Below are 16,051 nucleotides of genomic sequence, written 5' to 3' on the forward strand. Positions count from 1 at the left end.
GAAACCTGAAAGGTATAGTCCTTGCCCTGGATGATGGAATGACAGACCACTATCTATATAACTACACCAACTGCATGATCTACATTGAATAGTACCCAGTGTATTCTCCATCCAACCTAACATCCTTAGGATAACACAATCTCCTCTTAATAGATTTTTCATTCCTATAACTGATTCTCGGTACAGTATCAACTATACCAGCTATGGTGCTGTCTGTCAATAGAACCTGCCAGTGTTTCCTGATTATATCAATATATCTATTCACATCAGCTGTATACTTCAGGGACACTCTTAGCCTGGTATATACAGACTTGCTATCCGGACATTGTGATAGCTGTCTTTTCTTAAAAAAACATGGTCTAGCCTCTGCACCTCGCTTACTGGCAGCTAATGGTACATTTCTAGCTAAAGTCTTATCATAACCTCGCTGACTCAAAAATCCAGTCACTCTATCCAGCTCATTCTTAAAATCTACCTCTCTCACACTAAGTCTGGAAGCCCTCATGACTTGATTGGTAACAATATTCTTAAAAATATGTGGTGGATGTGCACTACTCCGGTGAAGAAGGTGATTAACATGACAATCCTTCCTGTGTTGCTTAGTATACACTGACCCCGTTTCATCTCTCACTACTACCACATCTAAGAAGTCTAGTTCATTATACGACATCCTGTGTGTAAAACGTAGAAATTTTGTGGACTCATTAATATAGCATAAAAATCTACATAGACTGTCTTCATCACCCTCCCACAGGATAAAAACGTCACCCACAAATCTACAATAAAACCAAATATGTTCCTTAAAGGGACCCTTAAAAACATGATCTTCTTCCCAAACAGCCATAACTGCATTGGCGTAGCTATTGGCACAAGATGTGCCCATAGCTATGCCATTGCATTGTCTGAACATCTGATGTCCAAATAAAACGCATTATGTTCTAATACTAACTTCAAAAGATCTGTCAATAAACATACTAAACATACACCTGAAGAAGCTCATTTGTGAAAGCGCTTGTGTGTTTTGCACTAGTAAAGGCCTTTTTGGAGAATACAGCCATCAGCGTCTTCTTTTTTACTATATGGACTTTATTTTCAGATACGTTTTGGTGTGTATATGCTAGCAGTTTGCTGTTTTTATCAAAAACAATGACTGGTTAACACTGCAGCTGACTAAGCTTTCTGGAATTGCTACATTCTGATGGTACCAAAGAACTCTGCATACAGTCCCTCTAGCCAGAAGGGGTGGGGGTATTATAATACCAATCAACAGTCCCTCTAGCCAGAAGGGGTGGGGGTATTATAATACCAATCAAGTAATAAAGTTATTAGGCCAGACCCCACATCTAGGTTGTCAACTAACAAACAAGACAAAAAGTTTGAGAAGAATACAAACTTCAAAGTACTAGAAGCTTTCAATACCGTCACTGTTGCTACCCTAAGAACAGAGTGCCACAGGTACTGTGATATTACTATAGCTACACAATGCTCATGACAGTTATTACCCAGGCTCGTAATCACTGAAGTCTGCCCAGCAGACCCCCTGGCCCCTAGCATCCACCTCAGACATCTGTATGACCAGCTAAGCAGTTTCATCCAAGCTTAGAAATACTCAGCGTTAATCATTTGCCTAGTGTAAGGCTCTGAGCCAGTCTTTTAACCAGTGTACACCTGGTCACCCTAAGGGGAGGCTTGGATTACCTAGTTAAAGAAAACTATTCTATGTACATACACACACACACAAGAGCGTGGAACTTCCCATACTCCAACCACAGTGTAAACAAAAGTACACGAAACCATCAGTCACAAGACCAGCTTAGCTGAAGCACACAGCCACATCACATAGTATGGTAAGTTGATGAAGCTTTCTATACAACTCAAAATGTTCTAGAAGAAACTAGCAAAAAAATAAAAAAAATTTGTTTACACACACACACACACACACACACACACACACACGTACGTGTGTGTGTTCTCTTCTCCATATAACTGAAAGTACAATATAAAAACACTGATTTTTTTGTCTATCCTTTGTGATGTTCGTAGAAAGAAATCACAGCCTCAAGTGTAACACTACCAACCCATTAAGTTTTAAAGCAAAGTTAAACTTGGAGAGTTTTGTTACTGCAGCAACAAAAACCAAAAATAGAATGCAAGTTTCATTAGATAGAAGAGATGTGCCACAGCCTAATAATGGAGTTGCAGAGCACCTACTACAAATAAGTCAAAATCCGGGTGTAGGTTAGAAGATCGACAGCTGGGATTACCGACAACGCATGAGCGGGCGCCAGATGAGACACTCGGAAGACAGACGCTACGGATGAAAACTCCGATGCCAGGGATAGTGAGTTGGAAAGAAGGCTGTGTGAGTATGCGGTGGTGACGGACGTTAGGGTGCGACTAAGGTAAGTGTGGATAGTGACAGTCTGTGGGGATAGGGGTGGGTTAAGTGAGTTAGGGTTAGGGCGCGGGTTATGTAAGTGTGTGGTAGTGGTATTTTTTGGGTTAGGGGCGGGTTAAGTGAGTTAGGGTTAGGGCGCGGGTTGGGTAAGTGTGCGGTAGTGGTATTGTTTGGGTTAGGGGCGGGTTAAGTGAGTTAGGGTTAGGCCGGGTTATGTAAGTGTCGGTAGTGGTATTTTTGGGTTAGGGAAGGGTTAAGTGAGTTAGGGTTAGGGCGCGGGTTATGTAAGTGTGCGGTAGTGGTATTTTTGGGTTAGGGGTGGGTTAAGTGAGTTAGGGTTAGGGCGCAGGTTAGCTGAGTGTGCGATAGTGACGGACCTTAGGGTAAGGGTTGGACGTAGTTGTGTGTGTGAGGTTTAGTGTGGGTTTGGGAGGATTTTGGTGTGCTTGTGTTCTGTGTGTGGTTTTTGGATAAGGGGATGTGTTTTGTTAGTTGATTGTTGTTATTGTGGTGTGTGCAGTGTGTGGGGTTTTGTGTTTGTGGACCGTCGGTTACTTGTTTGTCGGGCATGTGAGTTGTCGTGTTTCTGGTTTGTCGATGTTTTTGTTGTCGGTGAGAGTGGCTGTCGAGCTTATGACCTAGAACCCAAAATCCACAAGCCTGTCTACAATAAAAGAAAGAAAGCAGTACTCTTACCTTGGAAATGTCTTTACACATTTAGAGAGAATTATAATTCAGCACAAACTTTGTGCTAGGCAAACAGCATATACATGATCAACTCTAGCAGAATGGTGATCAACCAACCAACCAACCAATTAAAGCCTTTTCCCTCAACTAGACAGCTCAAACCTCAAAAACTACTGTATCCCCTAGTCCTTACTGCACATAGATATTGCATTTTCTTTAATAATTTGTATGCAAGCAGCTGTACCTTCTGATGTAATAATCAGTGCCCTCCCAGTGACAATCTGTATCTAAAAAGTGACAGATTCCAGAGGTCATTTTCTGGCCATCTTTAAATCACTGAACGTAGTCCCTAGAAACAAGCTTCTACAACATCACCACCAAATCAGTGCTCAGAATCCAGTAAGCATCCCCTTTAAACTTAACCCCCCCTCCCAATTAAATTCTTTGTATGCAAGATGTAGACAAACATTTTCAAAAAAACGAACAGTGAATACTGCACATTTCTGCTCAACAGTTGCCAATCTTTACAACTGTCACGCCCTCGCAGCTAAATCGTATTTCTACATTGCGCACAGTAGGTGCAAGCTCACCCAACAGCTCACTGCACAACTGATTCAACTGTCTGCTTTAACTATAAAAAGTTCTTCAAATTACTCAACATGTAACAGGACAGTGTACATTTCTTGCCGTCTAAGAAACAAGTTTCTCTCAAAACGAGTACTCCATCTACGCAAAAAACAATATGCCTGCAAAAAGTATACAACTTCAAAAACAAGTATATTCTTTCAATAACTACCAGTACAACTTATAAACCAAGAACTCAACTGCTCACTTTACATGGACAGGTGGCTGAAAGACCTCACTAGTCTGCCTCTTTTTGATCCCAATTTTAGACCAGATATCGGAAGCTCTTTGCTGGAACGGCTGTCAGTTTTGACCTCACTACTTGCTCTGGAAATCTAACCATGATCCGGAATATGAATTTATGCATATGTAAAAGGCTCATTAATGACCATCTGCTCTGGGCTTGAAGTGAAGGAGACACAGACCTTAAGTGTTGACATAATCAACATGCAGGAATATAAACAAGCATACAGGGATTTTAAAACTTACAAAGGTGAACATCTTATGGCTTGCTGTACAAGTGCAGACTACAAAAATTAACCAAAATGAGAGGGAGAATCTAAAAAAAACAAAGCTAAAGGTGTGGCAGAAACTGTTAAGCCATTCTGGAATAAATATTTAATAAAGTCTGGGGTCACATATGACAGAGTGGTTTCAATTCATAATGACCAACACCAATTCACAAGTTTAACCTGTAATTCTAAGAAAGGCTGATGATCACAGTGCTATGAACCAGTGAAGTACCATCTCTACTAAACAGAAACTTCATCTTTTGCAAAGTACTTTAAAACAAAAGGATCAAAGTATTAGAGCTAACCCCATATATGCAGTTGCCCCTCCTCCTGGTACAAGATACCACTGAATTATTCCACTGATACCATACAAAGTTTACCACTGCCTCTGGCAATGTGTTCAAGGATATAAAAGGATTCCATCACTCTCCAAATGAGCGTTTCTTCAAGTCAGCCCCAAAATGACTCATCCCAATTCCCAAGAGTCCACTCAGCACTCTTCCATGCCCCTTCTGCTCACATTCTGATATTACATCCCTCCCACACTTCTTCCCCTCCCCCTCTCACATCCACTGTGCATACCCCCAAGCCTATTCCCTTCATTTTACTTGCTGGATATATGCATAGCTCTCAAAAACATAACTGAATACACAACTTTTCCTGTTCAACCTTTATAGCATTCTTTTGCAATGTCTTACCAGCCTGATCTTCTGCCTATAATGTTATCGCGACTCAAGCACCCCAAATACAGTTAACTATACCAGCATGCTGTAGGATCCAGATTTGTTCACTTAAGAAATAAAACTACTGTTGCATCTATCATCCATACCACGAAACTCAGACTCCTTGGAAACTTGCATCTATCATCCATACCACGAAACTCAGACTCCTTGGAAACTGTTATTCAGTAGTTGAAACATGCCAGGTACTATATGTAATTAAAGCCATACCCAGCTGCAGTTATGTTCTTAATCTTTCTGTGAAAGGTATTCATCTTTGTGAGCCATTAGCTTTTACATTTTACTCTAAAAAGCTGTAACCAAAGCTGAACTCCCATACCACACAGCAGTTCCACAACAAATTGACTGATTAGAAGTTTCAATTCAATTCTTCATTCATTTACACCAGGGTCTTATGAAAACTAGAAGGGGAAACATGTGTAAAAGTTCAGTAAAGAATCTTCCATAGAATTGGCATTTGTAAAGTCCATGTGGTGGTAAATTATAAGGCCGATACAGTATCTCCAAATTAAAATCCCATCTACACTAATCAGTGCCAAAGATATTTAATCTAGTCAACATCGCTAGATGAAGGTTCTATTTCCACCCATTCTACTTTCTCCCAACACTTAAAATGCAATATCCTTAATAGTAAACAAGGAGTCACTAATGTGCCTTCACCCTTTTTTCGCTTTGTGCTTTCAGTCCAAATACCAAATGAAATCAGGCTTAATATAAGCAAACTTCTCACGTGGAAGTGAAACATAGCTAGAGTCGAAACAGAAGCTAACAGGCAACAACATACAGTTGTGCGAAACAGTCTAGGAATACAGGACCAAGCTCACAAGCACTCTTAAGGCATTAGACAGCACCTTGTAGAATTAAGATTACGAGCTTCTAACAAGTTTAACTCTAGTCCTGGGTTTGATTTCCAGAGTTTATTTATAAACTGTTAACCCATCATCCTCCTGACATTAACCACACTGTTCTGGGGTCACCCCTGAAAAATACAAGAACTTGTGCCTGCCTAATGGGCAAATGAAAATGAAAGTAAACAAAAACTAACCACCACAGGCAATTTACTATGAAATATCAGAAGGATGTTCCACTGAATCTTAACATTTGGTATTTTACTCCTGAATATATGGCATGATAATTCATTACTTCTACTTCAATTTGTGACTTTTTGTTCTTGAAGCAAGTGTGATGTTACTGTTTTTGAAACAGCTTTTAAAAAAACTTAAAACTTGTATAAAAATTTATCAGGCAATGCACATTAATTTACTTGTGCTGTTACTTTGGTTATCAGTGATACAGACCTTACGCATTTTATATTTTGACCAGTGTAAAAGAAACAATCTGAAATAGCCCTGTAACTTCTTGGCACCTTTTCCAAGGATTTCATTCCTACTTAAAGTAACTACTCTATAGTCAAGATTCACAACTCACAAATGAAAAACATTAAATAAAGTTAAATTGTTCATGCTGACGAGTCAGTTGACAAAATAGTACAGTACTACATGCATTTTCGGTATACTAGATGACTAAAAATACATTTCTGACAAGTGATACGTTTACACAATGACAACAGCTAAGCACAGAAGTAAACACTCTAAGAGCAGAAGAAACTGTTGTCAGGTGCTCTGTATGGTGGAACATAGATTACACGATTAACAACCAACTAACCAGTCCAAATTTCCGATCTCATTTAAACAGTTGCAATGGTTACACAAAATGTTCCCATGTAAGAGCAACACACACACACTGTCTGTATCAAAATCACAGTCAGGATCTCCACCCTGAACGATAACATACAGAGAAAGATAAACATAGACAGGTCATAACCCCAGAAAAGGTCAACTTATGCAGTATTAACAACTTCTCTAAACACTATTAAAGAATGGAAACAAACCAATTATATCTGTTTAAGTTAATGGTCTCCAAAGCTGCAGTACACTACTTGTGTAAACATGCCTTAGGACAGTTTGGAACAACAAAAAAATTTAAATTTCCAGAGATTCCAGTCTGACTCTACTGTATGTTACAGGTGACCTACCATGTCAAGAAAAAAAATAAAAAACTGTTAAAAATAAAAAGAATTGCAAAGACAAAAAAAAAACCAAGCAAGTACTACAATGGAAGAAATTAACGTTGTCTACAGGCACAGAACACAAATCAGCAATGAAGAAAGTGAACAGTTATGGAGAGAGAATGGAAATCCAGACCAAAATTCACTGCAGTAAGCAGCAAACATCCATTAATAATTATGCAAGTCTACTGAAGAGCCTAGCAAAGAGTTCCAAGCGACGTAACGGAGCACTTTTAATGGCTTTGTCATTTGTAACCAAGTGTCAGTATAACGCCTGGCATAATAAATGTACATATAGTTTCAATAAAAATAAATAAAAAAAGATTAGATGGTAAAAATTCCAACAGTCCCGAACCTTGTCATTCCACCCATTATGAAGAAAAGAAAATGCATAGCTTGATGTCATACTACCTGACCTATCAGCTGTTAGATTAGGTGTATATATTAACACAAACATTATGAGTCATTATACCCCTGGACTGAGACTGAAGTAGGTCTAATGTTAACAGTGGTCTAGCCTCTTAAATACGAAGTAAAAATAAAATATTTTATTTGTTGTCTCTCTATAAAGTATTATACGTGCATCTTCAAAAACATCGGCTTCTTTTAATACATGCACAAAAGCTCTTGTTCAGTACATGGTTTCTTAAAACTACATTTTAATTGTTAAAAAATGTTAAGTATCTTCTAGAAAATACCCTTTAAAAATAGTAGCCACTTTCATTGCAGAGATCCCAGTATGCATGAAGAAATTGATTCAGAAATCAAAGTACACATGTAGAAGCTAAACTCAAACAATATTTCAACCAATGCATTTAACATACATACCACATATTAAAATTACCAGCATTTCAAAACAATGAATCAAACACTTATGGCTGAGGGAAGAGAAACAGAACTTTTAATAGGCAAGGTAATGAGCTACAATGAAATTCCACAAACATGGGCTCTAATCTCACACATGGCACCTGAATATTTTGGGACAGAGATGCAGCTGCACAGAAGGCTTAAAAGTGTGTATCACCTTCATAACACTATAGCCGTTTACTGCTATTGCAAATACAATTCAAGGTAACAGGCCGGAACTTGTGCAGTATGCAGATGTTGCAAAATAAGTGGCAGAGACTAATTTCATTACTGAGCATAATCTTATTAGTGGGCCGTACATTATTTGGCATTTCACTCTTTATCCACATACTCTTCCCCTTTGTTTCTGGCCACCAATAGCACCTTTAAATTGCTACACAGTTACACCTCCACAGGCTTCAATAATTAATCTTGCGATGGATGCAAACTTTAGGCCTAGTTTGGCTACCACTCTACATAAAACCATTAACAAAGATTTAAGAAAAAATATATATGGACGAAGTAAACACCGTCTAGTAAACAGAGTAACCACAGTGGCTGAAGTCCACAATTTTGCATAATAAAAACAGAGTAACAGACTTTGCTCTCAAACCCAGACACCCATGTCTTGAATTTGACTGACTTTTCAGGAAAAGCTCTTAGCTTGCACACCTACAATTGCCACTGGTTCGAGACTTTCTCCATCTAATGGGATGGGGACTTCTTGGAACCTACACAGAAAGTGAATAATCTTGTAATCATAGATAGGGTTACCACCTGTCCCACTTTGCGAAGGACAGTCCCTCTTTGGGCAGTTGTGTCCTGACAAAAAATTAAAAAAAATGGCAAATGTCCTGAGATTTTAGGACAAAATTATTTCCTATATTTTATGCAATAGTTGCATAAAACAGTTATTCTGTATCTAAAATACCTAAATTTTATAAGAAACAGAATAAGCAACTACAATGCTACAAGAATAAGCTTTTATTTAGGGAAAAAGTTAAGTTATATCCTTTGTACTGACCGCGGGTATGTGTTTACCTGTAAAATCTGAGGTTTATACTGAAAATGTCCCACTTTGGCCATTTGAAAAGGCGGCAACCCTAATCATAGATAAGTGGTTGTAGGCAATCAGGAAAGGAGTTCTTAGCCAACCAAAATAAGGCAGTGATGTTAGATGCAATATTTACTATTAGACAGCACTATTTACAAATAAAGTGACATCTTCATACAAGAAAACATTGAGAGAGAGTCCTAGTTTCATTTTAAAACCACCTTTGGGTTGGGTGATAATGCAAAGGATCTTCCCACCACTATATTCTTTGGAGAAAATGGCACTTTAACACTGTTACACAGAACCTAAATTCGCTTTTCTCCAGCCCACATTATGGACACAGTCAATCTACCTATGCATACATAACAAGGAACCATCTGAGAGTGGACAGGTCAAAGAGTCTTGCTAAAGGATCTTGCACTGCACTCATCTGGTATGACCAAGGATCTACTCCTGGGCTACGTCTGCTGAGCAGAAAACAGGCTTTCTGCAATTAGTGAAGCAAAATTTGATTAAACCAGCTCTCATTAGTGAGCCATTTTTCATTAAACCACATTGTTTTTATTTATTTATATTTTGATAATTTTTAAGCAATCAGTAAAAACTAAATAAAAATTCTAGCCAAGCTAGAATTTCCACTGAGTGACCAATCAAACCTCTTGTATTAGAGACACAAGGGATATATGCAAATAACACTTATGAACATCAGGTGTTTCAACTATATGGCGAATCTGAATGCCCATGATATTTCTTTTTAAAAATCGCTTAATAGACGTATTCAGGCCAATAAAGCCAAACCCCACTAGCTGTGGAAATACATATTTCGGCCTTATGGCCTGATCAGCACAGCACAAGTGGCCTGAATGTGTCAATTAAAGGACTTTAAAAAAAAAAAAAAAAAGTCGTGGGCATTCAAAATCACCATATAGCTGAAACACCTGATGTTCATAAGGGTCATTTGCATATATCCCACATACCTCTAATACAAGAGGTGTGAGGGGTCACTCAGCAGAAATTCTAGCTCGGCTATAATAAAAAAATAAAAATGTTACCCAACCATTTCTCGACTGCATCTCACTCCACTGTACTATGCAGACATTCTGGAGAGAAACGACTAGAAAGAAAGTCTGACTAAACGCAAATTCAATGCCAACAGGCACATGAGAAAGACCAGACAAGGGATCTACAACTGATAAGAGAAACCAAATCAGCCACTGAATTGGGGGGAGAGGGGGGGGGGAGTACTACTAGGGTTACCCAAGCAAAGCCAAAAGGTAAGTGAGCTCTATAAAAAAATCAAAGCAACAGTAAAAAGTACATATAAATCAGCAAGGAAGGCTGGTAGAACACAAAACAGTCCGAGAAATTTGTTAGAATGGCAGGTAGAATTGCAAGAAACAAACAGAAGTGGAATCGCTATTGGAAAACAACTATTTACCTCCATGGATGTATGGTAAGATACTATCTAGGAAATCACTTTAAGAACATGAATGGTTCACATTAGAGCAGAAAGTACGAAGCAGAGTATGTGCAACAGGTCTCAGCTAGCATTCCTTTACAAAAGGATAATACACAGATTTGAGAAAAGGGCATGTCAAATAAATGGGCAGTCTTTGCACCAGATTGGAGAGTACAGAGGGAAAGATTTTAAACAAGTTTGTTTTTGAAAACTTCTGAAAAATGTAGCACTCGGAAAAACAATCAAAAGCACTGTTTTTTTAAAGCTAAGTGTGTAGTTCAGATAAGGAAGCATTTCTCCATAGAACAACTTCTGCGGGCAACAAAGTGTGAACTTGGAAACAATACACGTAGTTTAAAGAGACTAAGCTTATCCAAGGTAGACAAGCTGACAAAAAGGGTATTTGGACCATATCAGTAGTCTGTTTTTGTCATCTTTTCCCACAATCTTCTAAACACTAATCCTATATCCAGTCATTTTCTAAAGCCTAGTAATTAAATGCTACCTAAAACACTTGGCAGGGGGAAAAAAGCAAAACATTACAAAATCTTTCTGCATCACATCTGCTAGAAGGACATGCGGCTCGCTCCTGTAGTTGCACATACTTTCATTAAGTAAGCAAAACATATTTCATTGCAACAGTTAAACATAATGCAGTACGAGTTAAATGATTAAAAATTTAAAATGATAAAAAATGGAATTCCATGAACATAATGAGAAACACAGCCATACCATCCTAGTTCTTACAAAGCAAAAAGCTTCATAGATATGGACAATCATAACTTTATAAATCAGATACCAGACAGTATTGCCCATCTACCAACAATTCAGCAAACTGATTCAATGGTCCCCATAAGCATAAAGACCACTGTACACTTAAAATGACTGTTCAAGGATACTACTGCCCCTGTCAATTTAAACCTGATCAGCTATATGCAAGTTTCAGTACAAGGCTCCATTCCAGAGTTCTTGGACAGTCAAAGAAAATATTAATGAGCATTAATATTGTGCAATTCATTAGCAAACAGAAGGTGGAAACCCAGAAGAAAACAAAACCCACGTTTCACCCTTACTGCAATTGCTTTTCATGAAGCAAGCAAACTCATGCACACCTCACTAATGAGTACTACACATTGCTCACAAACACTGCCTGCTACTTTATTCCCCCTATCATATTTTTAAGTCAGTCAATGTCAGTCTCTTTCCCCGGCAAGAGCAGAAATAAAAGGGTCCCTCACAGATAATGCTAACTTCTCTCATCACAGAAGGTCACTTAATGAGCTTTTCTGTGTCTCGAGTGACATACAGCAAAATAAAGCAGCAGTGACCAGGGTATTGTAGTACGGCAGTCACCATTGATAGCTTCATGATGGAAGTCCCTCCTGTGGTTATTCAGCTCAATGCAGCGAAGCAGAATTGTATGCTTTGTAATGCTTCTACTCACATTCTCTGTTTTTCCACTACTGTGTGAAAGAAAAATCGCTTATAACAACAAGTTAATCAATCAGTCCTCTAGTCACTTACTGCCTGACTTACAGCAAATTATGGGAATTTCTTCTGAAGGCTTAAAATTCCATTCATTCCCTTTTAAAAGGCTTCCTGCTATAGACTTCAATTCAGGCATGAAAAACAGATACTTGGCTCAGTGATAAAAACAAAGAAATTGTGCATCTACAATACCTGTTCCAGCTCTCAAAACAGGAAGATATTTTTACATAAAGATTGTAAATACTACAAAACTAGTATTGCTTTCATGTGCTCAAGCATAAAGATTAAAGATAAGAGTTGTTGAAACATAGTCCAGTTTCTCTTATTCAGAAATCCATCCATTACCCTTCCTCAAAAGCTGCAACTTCTGTTGCTATTAATAAATCAATGGTTCCCCAACATCCAGTAATGTAGCCTTCTAATTGCAGAAAGACACAGAATGCTAAAAAACTTGAAACAAGAAATATAGAGCAACTTGAACATGCATATAAGCAAGAACACTTGCATTGAGAGAGAATATTGTCATAATATAATCTCTGAAAATCTATTACACTATATCATACACAAAGTCCCTGAGTTATGTGTGCGAGTGCACACTATTTGCTAATAGGAAGGAGAAATTACTTAAAAGCCGAGCAACCTAAAAATACAGGTTTTATTTATGCTGTTTCTCAATATGGTTGGCAAACTAATCCAGGGAGCCTTTACAGTCATACCTCACAGCCCAAGCCAACAGTCAAACGTAGAGCTGCGATAAAAAAAAAATAAATAAAAAAAATGTATACATGCACGTATACACACAAAACCAACCCCTCCCCATCTCAAAATCTCAACACAATTACATTTCTGCTTGGAATTCTCCTCTCCCACTTAAAAACAAGAGTACTCTGTTATACAACACTGCTTATATATATATGTGCTTGCCATTGTCATATTTAGTATAAAAATAAAAGTACTCTATGCAGGTTTACAAATAAAAAGGTGAACATTTGTGATGCCCCCCCCCCCCAAGCTTTCCAGGTATACAAAATGACTTGAGACTTGAATCCTTCAACCCACCATTAAAAAGGCTAGAAGGGTATGCAAAGGCAAATTCAGAACTTCCCTTAAAAATAACTTTCAAAGCAAGTTTTAGAATGCCTATGCTATAAGTGAAGGTAGAGTTTCAAAATACTAAAAATTATTTGTATGCAAAAACAGGTTTAAGTAATTTCAAAGTTCAGAAAGCCTTTGAAAATAGACAAAAAAAATCAATAAATGCCACTTTTAAACAGCAGCAACCATTCTTGAAATTTCTACTACTAACCTCTACATGAGCAAACGGCAAAATATTTTACCTCCTTCATAAGCTTCTATACAATGTTTAGGCACAATTTCACAGCTTTGCCTTCAGCATCTCAGCCTAACAAAACCAAAGCATTATTAAATGCAGCATTTTGCCAGATAAGCATCACTACAAAGCAGATATCGAAAAATAATGGTTCACCACTGTTTCTGTTCCGTGTAATATTCTCTTCATAACACACACTACTTAAGCCACGAAATAAAAAAAGATACACATACTGCTGTTTATGAAGCAACTACATGTTGATTCTCTAACAGAGGTAAAACATGGAAAGGAAAGAACATTTATGTCTGGCAACCATTCACCACCTGAAATAATGCTACACAGATATGAAACGGGTTACTTTCTTTATCATGATGATCAACTATCAATAAATCAAGTTTTTTTTAAATCAAATACCAATTTAAAGTGAACCAACATCATTAGCCTGTAAAGCACTGTGCATATCCCTTTTCCTGCTGTATGTTTCGGTTACTAAAAGCAAATACTGCCCTCTTCATTCACAATCATGCCACATTCAAACAGCATTCCTCAGATTTATTGGAAGCAACACTGGAAACAGAACAGTAGTAATATGATCTTTGTAGAAGACCCATTTATTCAAATGCATTTTTTATTTAGTGTGCAAATTTCAATTAAGTTAGTTATAATAAAATACTATTTACAGTAACATGGAGACAAATGAACACTTTAAACCAGACGCAGTAAATGCTAATGCAACAGTTTCAGTAAGTCCATGCAAGAAGAGAACAGAAAGCAGACAACAACATAGCATTCTTTTGCCTGAAGCCACCTTATTCTAGCTCTATAGTTAAAGGCTGAAGAGAAAATGCAAAGGCATGCAAAAGGCTACAAGCCTAAAATACCAAGATTTCTCACTAAAGAAATGGAAACACACCCTGCCACTAACCAACCAAATGCAAGAGCCCATCTGGCTTAATTTTTTTATTTTATATTTCAACATGCCTTATGTTTGCAAATAAAAACTGTGCAATGTGCCTATAAAGCAATACAATATGCCATTACAGCAAGATTGCATGTGCTGCCTGAAGATTTAAATGTGCTTATACTGTCCGCCAAGTGGGTGTTTTACACAGAGCCAAACAGCAAGGGGTTCTTGCATTTTAAACACATTTTTGAGGGACAATGGAAATCAACTTAAGTCATAAATCAAAGCATAGCAGGCTGCATCACGTTACAGTACTTCGGGGTTGTATTAAAAGGAATGCTGCTACTGGGACTGTGAGAAAACCATAAGCGTGTGTGGGGGTGAACATTTAAGTTTGCGGGAAGCTTTGTGTAAGGGATTCACGCAGTTTTCGTGCAACTACTGCAATGCGATCTTCATGGCTTCAACAAAGCTCCCCCTTTTCAACACACCCTACACCCCCACTCCAAACCGATATGTACCAAAAAAGGGTGGCATAATAATTAACCCTCCCCCAACACCAAGAAAAGTCTAATCTGTTTTGAGAATAAAACAGTGACGGTAATGGTGCACATTTTACAGTGAACTGCCGTTGCTTTGGATATGCATCCCCCCATCTGACAGTATGTATTTTCCCTTTATACCCCCCCCCCCCTTCTTAAACAGGTTTAATATGTGTATGTTGTTGCAGTAACCTGTAACGTTAACGTCTTACATTATGGTCTTTAAAGGGGTCCACAAATACTAGTAATATACCACAAGGGTGCAATGAATCAATAGGAAGAATGCCCATGCACACAGGTTCAAATCTAGGATCCGAAAGGGGCTCGGTGACTGAATTTAAGTTCTAAGCAGTGTCGTTCTTCCCATGTGACAAAAACAGACTTAAAGAGTAGGGAACGTCTGAACATCAAAATTACACAGAATACGAAGGGGCTTAAAGTTTTGAAAGGGGAGCAAGAGTGTAGAGCGCAACTAAAGTCTCATTGCGATGGGGGGACTAACGGGGGTCTTCTCTTCACATTCAAACGCATACATATAAAACAGTAAAGCGTCCAACAGATCAACGCAAAATCCAGGACAGCTGGTCTCCACAGGCTTCAGTACCTAATCTGCAGCAACAGCCAACCTTCCCCAGGGATAAGAAGGGAGACGGGGAGTTAAAGAACACAAGAAAAAAAATCAAGAAGACTGGCGCTGACAGCGGCAGCATCCTTCTCGCAAACACTTCCAACGGTCCAGCTCTCCGCAGCAGATTCCTTCTTGTTTCCTCCACCAGATACGCACACGTATACAGCCAGGGACAGCATCCACACTTTCGAGTCAAAGGCGCCCAACAAGTAATTCCCTCCCAGCAACATCTCCCAACAAAAAGTCTCCGATTGGACATCTTGCCGTACAAAAGTCTTACCTTTCTGAAGAAATGACGCCGAAACGAAAAAGAACAGAAGGGATGCACCCAGAGACCAGATCGCCGTGTTCGCCATGTTGGACACCTGCTTCAGACTGGCGGCGCTGCTTCACCTAGCGACCGAACGGCGCTAATGAGATGTTAATTAGCTACTCTAAGCCGCACCCTCCTGGGTGGTGACTTCGGACGCACCTAAATAAGTAAAGAGTAGGAAGGTGGAGTTTCGCTCAAAAACACGGCTTTGGGGCTGGCTAAACTACGTTTAATTATGCTAAATACCAGCTAAATGGGCGGAGTCCGAAAATATGGCATAAAGCTTGGAGGGTAGGGGTACTTTGCAGCACTAAAAAGGTGTTATGTGGGAGCACAGGTTTGTCTCCAAAGAAAAGTAATGCATTTGAACACACCAACATAGATATACCGTCAACGTGTTTTCTCAGACTGAGCAGACGGTCATTTTTGATTTTGTGTTTTAATTTTAGCACGACTGG

The 16,051-nt window shown here is 38.6% G+C and overlaps 1 protein-coding gene across 4 annotated transcripts in view; it reads right to left on the reverse strand.

The window, feature by feature from the left end:
* Positions 1 to 15,692, reverse strand: part of CADM1 (cell adhesion molecule 1) — a 1,905,513-nt gene extending 1,889,821 nt beyond the window's left edge. For all 4 annotated transcript variants that reach the window (XM_044081147.1, XM_044081146.1, XM_044081145.1 and 1 more), the window contains exon 1: positions 15,561 to 15,692. In XM_044081147.1, coding sequence (XP_043937082.1) covers positions 15,561 to 15,636 — 76 coding nt within the window. In that variant the 5' untranslated portion in view covers positions 15,637 to 15,692. The remainder of the gene's footprint in view (positions 1 to 15,560) is intronic.
* Positions 15,693 to 16,051: the final 359 nt, after the last annotated feature.

The sequence above is a fragment of the Protopterus annectens genome, chromosome 8.part0, assembly GCF_019279795.1.
Source record: "Protopterus annectens isolate FY-2018-M chromosome 8.part0, PAN1.0, whole genome shotgun sequence".
NCBI lineage: Eukaryota > Metazoa > Chordata > Ceratodontiformes > Protopteridae > Protopterus > Protopterus annectens.